Source organism: Hyla sarda, chromosome 1 (assembly GCF_029499605.1).
Source record: "Hyla sarda isolate aHylSar1 chromosome 1, aHylSar1.hap1, whole genome shotgun sequence".
In the NCBI taxonomy this organism is placed as follows: Eukaryota; Metazoa; Chordata; class Amphibia; order Anura; family Hylidae; genus Hyla; species Hyla sarda.
Window position 1 is genome coordinate 392,872,067 of NC_079189.1, and position 11,071 is coordinate 392,883,137.

Below are 11,071 nucleotides of genomic sequence, written 5' to 3' on the forward strand. Positions count from 1 at the left end.
GCCTGTACTGTACAGGACCCCGAAGAAGCTCCTGTCCTCAACATAGCTCAGTGTTTCCCGAGCAGGGTGCCCCTCTACATAGCTCAGTGTTTCCCAAGCAGGGTGCCCCTCTACATAGCTCAGTGTTTCCCAAGCAGGGTGCCCCTCTACATAGATCAGTGTTTCCCGAGCAGGGTGCCCCTCTACATAGATCAGTGTTTCCCAAGCAGGGTGCCCCTCAACATAGATCAGTGTTTCCCAAGCAGGGTGCCCCTCAACATAGATCAGTGTTTCCCAAGCAGGGTGCCCCTCTACATAGCTCAGTGTTTCCCAAGCAGGGTGCCCCTCTACATAGATCAGTGTTTCCCAAGCAGGGTGCCCCTCTACATAGATCAGTGTTTCCCGAGCAGGGTGCCCCTCTACATAGATCAGTGTTTCCCGAGCAGGGTGCCCCTCTACATAGCTCAGTGTTTCCCAAGCAGGGTGCCCCTCTACATAGCTCAGTGTTTCCCAAGCAGGGTGCCCCTCTACATAGATCAGTGTTTCCCAAGCAGGGTGCCCCTCTACATAGCTCAGTGTTTCCCAAGCAGGGTGCCCCTCTACATAGCTCAGTGTTTCCCAAGCAGGGTGCCCCTCAACATAGATCAGTGTTTCCCGAGCAGGGTGCCCCTCTACATAGCTCAGTGTTTCCCGAGCAGGGTGCCCCTCTACATAGCTCAGTGTTTCCCGAGCAGGGTGCCCCTCTACATAGCTCAGTGTTTCCCGAGCAGGGTGCCCCTCTACATAGCTCAGTGTTTCCCGAGCAGGGTGCCCCTCTACATAGCTCAGTGTTTCCCGAGCAGGGTGCCCCTCTACATAGCTCAGTGTTTCCCGAGCAGGGTGCCCCTCTACATAGCTCAGTGTTTCCCGAGCAGGGTGCCCCTCTACATAGCTCAGTGTTTCCCGAGCAGGGTGCCCCTCTACATAGCTCAGTGTTTCCCGAGCAGGGTGCCCCTCTACATAGCTCAGTGTTTCCCGAGCAGGGTGCCCCTCTACATAGCTCAGTGTTTCCCGAGCAGGGTGCCCCTCTACATAGCTCAGTGTTTCCCAAGCAGGGTGCCCCTCTACATAGCTCAGTGTTTCCCGAGCAGGGTGCCCCTCTACATAGCTCAGTGTTTCCCGAGCAGGGTGCCCCTCTACATAGCTCAGTGTTTCCCGAGCAGGGTGCCCCTCTACATAGATCAGTGTTTCCCAAGCACTGTGCCCCTCTACATAGCTCAGTGTTTCCCGAGCAGGGTGCCCCTCTACATAGCTCAGTGTTTCCCGAGCAGGGTGCCCCTCTACATAGCTCAGTGTTTCCCGAGCAGGGTGCCCCTCTACATAGATCAGTGTTTCCCGAGCAGGGTGCCCCTCTACATAGATCAGTGTTTCCCGAGCAGGGTGCCCCTCTACATAGATCAGTGTTTCCCGAGCAGGGTGCCCCTCTACATAGATCAGTGTTTCCCAAGCAGGGTGCCCCTCTACATAGATCAGTGTTTCCCGAGCAGGGTGCCCCTCTACATAGATCAGTGTTTCCCAAGCAGGGTGCCCCTCTACATAGATCAGTGTTTCCCAAGCAGGGTGCCCCTCTACATAGATCAGTGTTTCCCAAGCAGGGTGCCCCTCTACATAGATCAGTGTTTCCCGAGCAGGGTGCCCCTCTACATAGATCAGTGTTTCCCGAGCAGGGTGCCCCTCTACATAGATCAGTGTTTCCCGAGCAGGGTGCCCCTCTACATAGATCAGTGTTTCCCGAGCAGGGTGCCCCTCTACATAGATCAGTGTTTCCCAAGCAGGGTGCCCCTCTACATAGATCAGTGTTTCCCGAGCAGGGTGCCCCTCTACATAGATCAGTGTTTCCCAAGCAGGGTGCCCCTCTACATAGATCAGTGTTTCCCAAGCAGGGTGCCCCTCTACATAGATCAGTGTTTCCCAAGCAGGGTGCCCCTCTACATAGATCAGTGTTTCCCGAGCAGGGTGCCCCTCTACATAGATCAGTGTTTCCCGAGCAGGGTGCCCCTCTACATAGATCAGTGTTTCCCGAGCAGGGTGCCCCTCTACATAGATCAGTGTTTCCCAAGCAGGGTGCCCCTCAACATAGATCAGTGTTTCCCAAGCAGGGTGCCCCTCTACATAGCTCAGTGTTTCCCAAGCAGGGTGCCCCTCTACATAGATCAGTGTTTCCCGAGCAGGGTGCCCCTCTACATAGATCAGTGTTTCCCAAGCAGGGTGCCCCTCTACATAGATCAGTGTTTCCCAAGCAGGGTGCCCCTAGCTGTTGCAAAACTAAACTCCCAGCATGCCCAGACAGCCTTTGGCTGTCCGGGCATGCTGGGAGTTGTAGTTTAGCAACAGCTGGAGGCTCCCTGCTTGGGAAACACTGACATAGACAGTGATTTACAGCTCCCAGCATATATTTCTTACTTTTATATGTAAGGACTTGTTTTATCTATATTTGCTATCAACTTATTTTTCTTTAAATCTCGCTTTCTCCTATTTTTGGATGACATTTTGGGGCTTCAGAACCAATTATCAGGTTTCCATAGAGTTCTGGTCTCAACATACAATGGTTTCAACATACAATGGTCGTCCTGGAACCAACTAATATTGTAACTTGAGGGACCACTGTACTAATAGAACTTTCTCTAGCACAAGTTGTCCCACCAAGTCACTCCCTGCCCCTCCATTGCTGGAATGCCTGCGGAGGGTGGATCCCGCATGACACCGGGGTCAGTAGTACCGCCAGGCTCGGCCCCACACCTGACACGGAAGTTACTGTACAGCAGCTGAGGAGTGCCGGGCAGCATGCCGGGACACTGACCGGGTGACATTAGGGGCTAGTGGCCTCCCGTGCCCAGGGGGCACAAGCCGTTGACCTCTCACCTCATAGAAGGCCTGCACCATCTCCACCAACACCCACTGCTGACTCGCCGCCATGACTTCCGAGAGGCCGGAGCAGTAACGTAGCTACGAGAAGCTAAACGCTTCCTGGACTGCAAGTGACAGAGGTCGGTAGGCGGGGCTTCGGGAGAAGCTTCACGGTCATTGGTGGTTACTAAGTGATGTCATCACACGGAAGAAGCTAGGCGAGAAGCCAAGGAACCTACGGAAACAGGGCGGGGTTGCCCATTGTGGATAGCCGTAAGGCGAGGCGGAAGTTTCTGACGTTGTAATTGGGTGTGATGTTGCCGTGGTAACGGAAAGACGCTGGAAGAGAGAGCAGCCGATATGTTAATCGAAGTCACGTGTACTGGACACCTTTATAACCCCTGTATCTGCACCCACCTTTACATAACTTTTTAACCATAGACACCACAGGAAACCTCGCGGTGCAGCTTTAATGCGTTATTTAATGTAATTTATTTTTTTTTTTTATAAAGCCAGGACTAGATTCCAAATGGCTTAGGCTGGGTTCACACTACGTTTTTTCCATACTGTTTTCAATCCGTTTTTCTAAAGAAAACCGTATGGCGAAAAAACGGATGGAACAGTATGGAAAAAAGTAAACCGTATGCGTTTTTAAACAGTATACTGTTTTTAAAAGTGCATACAGTTCCGTCAGTTTTTATAGAAAAAACTCATAAGTTTTTGAAAATGTTGTCCATTTTTAATGGAAGGGGTCTTGGGTGGGGACTTTAGGATTAAAATGCGCAGGATCCGTATTGCGGAAAACGTGATGTGAACCAGCCCTTATATAGGTTTTATTTTATTTTACTACTTTAAAAAAATCCTAACTATATGCTACAAAATTAGTATGTTTAAAATAGTGATCTACTGCCCCCTATACATTTATTTTTTCCAGCGCACAGGGCTATATGAGGACTCATTTTTTGCGCCGTGGTCTGTAGTTTTTACCGGTACCATTTTTGTCTTGATGCGACTTTTTGATCGCTATTTATTAGTTTTTTTTATGGTGTGTGAAGTGACCAAAAATGCACAATTTTGGACTTGGTATTTTTTTACATGTACATCATCAACCATGCGGTTTAGCTAACCTTATATTTTAATAGTTCGGACATTTGCGCACGCAACGGTACCACATAAAATAATGTAATAAAAAAAAATAATCATATTTAAAAAATGGGAAAAGGGGGGTGATTTAAAATTTTAATAGGGAAGGGGTTAATTCAATTTTATTAACTTTTTTTCCCACTTTTTTATTTTTATAGCCCCCCCACAGCTACAACATGCAATCTTCTGATTGCATATACTGATCAATGCTATGCATTGATCAATGCTATTTTCACAGCGCTCTGCTTCTCTAGCCTGCTGAGCAGGCTTGGAGCAGCAGATCGCCGAACAGATGACAAAGAGGCAGGTGAGGACCCTCTCGTCATCCAGTAAGCTGATCGGGGCATCGCTATTTTCTCGCGATAGTCACGATCAGCTCAGCTGAGCTGCCGGGATAGTTTCACTTTCATTTTAGACGCCGCGATCAACTTTGATCGCGGCGTCTAAAGGGTTAATGCCAGGTATGGGCCCGATTGGTGGTGCCCGGCATTAGCTGTGGGTCCTGGCTTCTCGTAGCAACTGGGACGCACAGGGTTTAACCCGTTTTCTGCTGGTGAAAACTGTTTAAACACTGTAAACGGGACCAGGGCATACATGTACGCCCCTGGTCCTTAAGTACCAGGGCTTTAAGGCACAGAGCCGTAGCTGCCATGAGGCAACTCAGGCAGTCGCCTCAAGCGCAGCTACAGTCTCTCTAAAGCAGGGGTCCTCAAACTACGGCCCGCGGGCCACATGCGGCCCGCGGAGCGCATTTACCCGGCCCGCCGGGTGTTTTTGCCTTAGGACATCCCTGTGTTCCGAAAGATGCTTTCGGAAAACAAGGATGCCTCTGTGAAGTCCCTGCGGCCCGCGTTTACTTTAAAAACGCGGGGACCGCCGGGAGCAGGCGCACGCAGCGACATCACTGACGTCGCATGCGTGCGCCCATGGCAGCGGAGCGCGGAGAGGAGTAGAAGCAAGGACGCGCGCGCTGGTAGTAGGTAAGTGTTTACCAGCGGCGTGTCCCTTCAGTGTTCTGACCACCGATCCTCCGGTCCTGCTATGGCCGGAGCGGTGGTCGGAACACTGAAATGGGGCAGTACACAGGCATACAGCCTCCAGACATACTTTATGGCTGGAGGCTGTATGCCTGTGGGGGAACATACTGCCAACGTAATTTGGGGGACTATACATCCAGCCTAATGTGGGGGAACATACTGCCAGCCTAATGTGGGGAGAACTATACTGCACCTCATGTGGGGAGAACTATACTGCACCTAATGTGGGGGACTATATTGCACCTAATGTGGGGAGAACTATACTGCACCTAATGTGGGGAGAACTATACTGCACCTAATGCGGGGTACTATATTGCACCTAATGTGGGGGACTATACTGCACCTAATGTGGGGGACTATACTGCACCTAATGTGGAGGAACTATACTGCACCTAATGTGGGGGAACTATACTGCCAGCCTAATGTGGGGGACTATATTGCACCTAATGTGGGGGAACATACTGCAAGCCTAATGTTGGGGACTATATTGCACCTAATGTGGGGGGACTATACTGCCAACGTAATGTGGGGGACTATGTTGCACCTAATCTGGGGAAACATACTGCCAACGTAATGTGGGAGAACTATACTGCCAGCCTAATGTGGGGGACTATATTGCACCTAATGTGGGGGACTATACTGCCAACGTAATGTGGGGGACTATACTGCACCTAATGTGGGAGAACTATACTGCACCTAATGTGGGGGACTATATTGCACCTAATGTGGGGGAACTATACTGCCAGCCTAATGTGGGGGACTATATTGCACCTAATGTAGGGGAACTATACTGCCAGCCTAATGTGGTGGATTATATTGCACCTAATGTGGGGGGACTGTACTGCCAGCCTAATGTGGGGGAACATACTGCCAACGTAATGTGGGGGACTATATTGCACCTAATGTAGGGGAACTATACTGCCAGCCTAATGTGGGGGACTGTACTGCCAGCCTAATGTGGGGGACTATATTGCACCTAATGTGGGGGACTATATTGCACCTAATGTGGGGGAACATACTGCAAGCCTAATGTAGGGGACTATATTGCACCTAATGTGGGGGAACTACAACCTAATGTGGGTGAACTATACTGCACCTAATGTAGGGGAACTACTACCTAATGTGGGGGACTATACTGCCAACCTAATGTTTGGGAATTGTACTGCACCTAATGTGGGGGAACTGTATTGCCAACCCTAATGTGGGGGAACTGTATTGCCAACCCTAATGTGGGGGAACTACAACCTAATGTGGGAGATCTATACTGCCAACCTAATGTGGGGGGAACTGTGCTGTGTACTTAAAGTGGTAGTCCACTAATAAGATATATGTGTGCATAGGAATTTATTCATGTTTTGTTATCTATAGTCCGGCCCTCCAACGGTCTGAGGGACCGTGAACTGGCCCCCTGTTTAAAAAGTTTGAGGACCCCTGCTCTAAAGGAAGCGCAGACATGCTCCCCCTTTGTTTTTTTTTTATTTCCTAGGTGGACGCTGTGGGTCACCTCGGGCGCAACTGCGCCTCTGTACAGGAGGCATAGACTTGCTCCGGAGCCCCCTTACCTCCCAGGCAGCCTGCGGCGTGCGGCCCTTTAACCCCTTAAGGACTCAGCCCATTTTGGCCTTAAGGACTCAGACAATTAAATTTTTACATTTTCATTTTTTCCTCCTCGCCTTCTAAAAATCCTAACTCTTTTATATTTTCATCCACAGACTAGTATGAGGGCTTGTTTTTTGCGCGACCAGTTGTCCTTTGTAATGACATCACTCATTATATCATAAAATGTATGGCGCAACCAAAAAACACTATTTTTGTGGTGAAATTAAAACGAAAAACGCAATTTTGCTAATTTTGGAAGGTTTCGTTTTCACGCCGTACAATTTATGGTAAAAATGACATGTGTTCTTTATTCTGAGGGTCAATACGATTAAAATGATACCCATTATTACATACTTTTATATTATTGTTGCGCTTAAAAAAAATCACAAACTTTTTACCAAATTAGTACGTTTATAATCCCTTTATTTTGATGACCTCTAACTTTTTTATTTTTCCGTATAAGCGGCGGTATGGGGGCTCATTTTTTGCGCCATGATCTGTGCTTTTTTTTGATACCACATTTGCATATAAAAAACTTTTAATACATTTTTTATAATTTTTTTTAATAAAATGTATTAAAAAAGTAGCAATTTTGGACTTTTTTTTTTTCCGTTCACGCCGTTCACCGTACGGGATCATTAACATTTTATTTTAATAGTTCGGACATTTACGCACGCGGCGATACCAAATATGTCTATAAAATTAATTTTTTACGCTTTTTGGGGGTAAAATAGGAAAAAACAGATGTTTTACTTTTTTATTGGGGGAGGGGATTTTTCACTTTTTTTTACTTTTAAATTTTTTAACATTTTTTTTTTACACTTGAATAGTCTCCATAGGGGACTATTCATAGCAATACCATGATTGCTAATACTGATCTGTTCTAAGTATAGGACATAGAACAGATCAGTGTTATCGGCTATCTTCTGCTCTGGTCTGCTCGATCACAGACCAGAGCAGGAGACGCCGGGAGACGGACAGAGGCAGGTGAGGGGACCTCCGTGCGGCGTTCTGAATGATCGGATCCCCGCAGCAGCGCTGCGGGCGATCCGATCATTCATTCAAATCGCGCACTGCCGCAGATGCCGGGATCTGTATTGATCCCGGCACCTGAGGGGTTAATGGCGGACGCCCGCGAGATCGCGGGCGTCAGCCATTGCCGGCGGGTCCCTGGCGGCGATCAGCAGCCGGGATCAGCCGCGCATGACACGGGCATCGCTCCGATGCCCGCGGTTATGCACAGGACGTAAATGTATGTCCTGGTGCGTTAAGTACCACCGCACCAGGACGTACATTTACGTCCTGCGTCCTTAAGGGGTTAAGAGTACTGCAGTGGAAGTAGAGCGGGACGTCACGTTAGTGATGACGTGCGATGTGTTCCTGGCAGAGAGGAGCGCGCGGCAGATGTGCATGCGCCCTCCTCAGTCTGCCAGCCCTCATCACGTCCTGGGCCTGTCTGAGCTGCCGTTTGAGTGCCTGAGCTGCTGCTGAATGGCGCCAGGCCTCATGATGAAAACACCATCTGCCAGTGCCACCTACCATATAGGTAATCCCACCCCCCACCAGCCTGCCCCTCCACCTGCCTGTCAGTGCCACCATATAGTTACCCCCCACCTGCCTACCCCTATAACCTCCCCTTTCCACCTGCCTACCCCAATAACAACCCCCCGGCCACACATACCTAACCACCCCTCCTACTTAATCACTGCATCCTTAGGGTACGTTCAGAAGAGCGGATCCACATCGTATTTTACTCTGTGGATGCCTTTAGATGTGATGTGCGAGTCGCATGCGTGGTGTACTCACACATCGCGGCCACTCCCCCTGCTCCTTGAGCTAGGCTGTAGCCACCCTGTAGCGGTGCTTCTGCGGTGGATCCGCAGTGTAAAATATGCTGTGGATCCGCTCGTCTGAACGTACCCTTTAAGGGGTATTTTGGGTTAGGAAAATGTAACCCGCAGTACCCCTTAGATGTGTCATCCAGATCTTTTTTCAGCCATTATGCCCTGGCTGATATGATATAAAACAAACTGGACTTACCTGGCGTCACTCTTTTGATGTCCCAGCATCGCCACTCCAGTCCTCCGCTGCTGTCATCTACCTGGTTGCCCATGATCATTGCATCAAACCGCAGCTCAGCTAATCACCGGCCTTGGCCGGCGATAGGCTGAGCAGCAGTGTGATGTATTGAGCCCTGGCCCTAGTCTTCATCCTGGTGCCAAGGCTCAATGCATCACATTATTTCTCAATTTATTATCGGACATGGCTTGACATTGCTGCAGACAGCGATTAGCTGTGACATATTGACCAGGGGCAACCAGGAAGAAGACAGCAGCAGAGGGCTCGAGCATTGATACCAAAGCACCAAGGAAGCTGCGGCAGGTGAGTGCCATTTGTTATTTTAGATGCTGGCAGCCCGGGCATAATGGAAGAAAACTTTTAGCATCACCAATTGTACTTTGTAATGAAATCACTCATTATGCGACAGAATCTACAGTGAAACAAAAATAAAATTATTTGAAGGGGGAAATAAAAATAAAAAAAAGCCATTTTGGAAGTTTTGGGGACTTCCCTTTCTACTCCGTGCACTTTTCAGTAAAAAAAAAAAAAAAAAACACCTTATCTTTATTCTATAGGACCATTTGATTACAAAGATACACAATTTATATAGGGTTTGTTATATTTTACTATGTTTGAAAAATGTTAACCTTTTTGTATGAAAATCAGTATACCTAAAATTGTCCTCTTCTGACCCCTATAACTATTCTATTTTTCCATATACAGAGATGTATGAGGGCTCACCTCCAGCATTCCCACTGTGCCCTTCTCCGGTCCCCGGGTGCAGTCCTCTTCCTGAGCTGCAGTGTGACGCTTGGGCCTGGAGTGACATCGGGCCCCAGTGTGTCATGCTGCTGCTTAGCTGGCCGAAGCGGGACTTCACTACGGTCAGCAGTTGGTTCAGCAGCAGTATGACACACTAGGCCAAGATGTCACTCTGGGCCAAAAACATGCTGCAGCTCAGGAAGAGTTTTATTTTTATTTATATATAATAGTATGGGCATTCTTCTAATGCCTCCCTGATACATCCTCATCCTGTATTATACTCCAGAGCTGTGCTCACTATTCTGCTGGTGAGGTCACTGTGTACATACATTACATTACTTATCCTGTACTGATCCTGAGTTTTATCCTGTAAATCTTTTTTATTAGAAAAATGTAAATCATAACAAACACAAAAACCAGCACAACTTTGCCATAACTGAAAACAACAACATAAAATAACATAAAACCCAAACTTTACATTTCAAATAAAAGAACATAAATCCTGCCTAACCGGCCAGCCCAGTTTTCCCTAGAAAATACTAGAGACGCACCTTACATAACCAAATATCTAACAACACTCACATACATACTCAACTTGCATTACCAAAAAACGAAACATAAAAATAGCACAATTTAGCTGTAACTCAAAAACACCCAAACTTGGGAAAACACACACAACAAGGACTCCCACTACAGCCCATTAATTTAATATATATATATGTATATATACACATACTTTTTTTTTTCTCCCCTAATTGTTAAGAAAGAAAATTAAATCTCTAACTCAAAAACACCCAAACTTGGGGAAAAGAAGACCTAGACCAAAGAAAAACGAAATCCACTACGGGATACAAAAATACCAAAGAAAAATTACTACAAAAATAACAACTGGTTCGACTGCCATAGTATAAGACAAACAAAATTATAACATATTATACATATAGACTATATACACTATATACACCTAAATATACAGAAAATACACCTACAAATACAATAAAACAACCTACACTACTGTCCCTTCACCCACACCACCCGCCCTCCTGTACATGGGTCAGAGTCCATACAGTTCATAGTCCTCAATGTCCAGTCCATAACTGACCCATGCCAGGTCCACCAAAACAAACAACCACCACCACCCACAAATACACCCTCCCAACCTAGAACTCCTCCCAACCAACTTTATCATTATCAGCATTACAATATACATAAACAAACAATACAACCCACTTTAGGCCCAAGTTCGGTGCCTGTAAGCCCTTCATAACCTTAACATCTGAAAACAAAACAAAAAGCTACGGTGCACATGCATTAGCCCACCACCAGGAAGAAGGATGGCAATCCTGATACATACAAAATTTACATTCTTTCCCTAACTCCACCCTACCATTATCCCTAAAAATAAACTGACCCTACTATCACCCTAACCCTGTCCCTACATCACTGTCCCTAACCAAATCAAGGGTACTCTACCCAAAAGGTCTAGTACCTAGGGCACATCAAAAGAAAACCCTCACCATAGGAGAGAAGCCCTACTGGTACCAAGACTGCCATACTCCAAAGACCTGATCTTCCCGAGGTCACCAGTGATGTTCCTACAGACC

At 47.4% G+C, this 11,071-nt stretch overlaps 1 protein-coding gene across 1 annotated transcript in view; it reads right to left on the reverse strand.

The window, feature by feature from the left end:
* The window catches only part of SPTLC1 (serine palmitoyltransferase long chain base subunit 1), an 82,932-nt gene extending 79,741 nt beyond the window's left edge, over positions 1 to 3,191 (reverse strand). Inside the window, exon 1 of the mRNA XM_056525696.1 lies at positions 2,881 to 3,191. Within this exon, the coding sequence (XP_056381671.1) occupies positions 2,881 to 2,934 (54 nt within the window). The 5' untranslated portion in view covers positions 2,935 to 3,191. The remainder of the gene's footprint in view (positions 1 to 2,880) is intronic.
* Between the last annotated feature and the right edge of the window lie 7,880 nt (positions 3,192 to 11,071).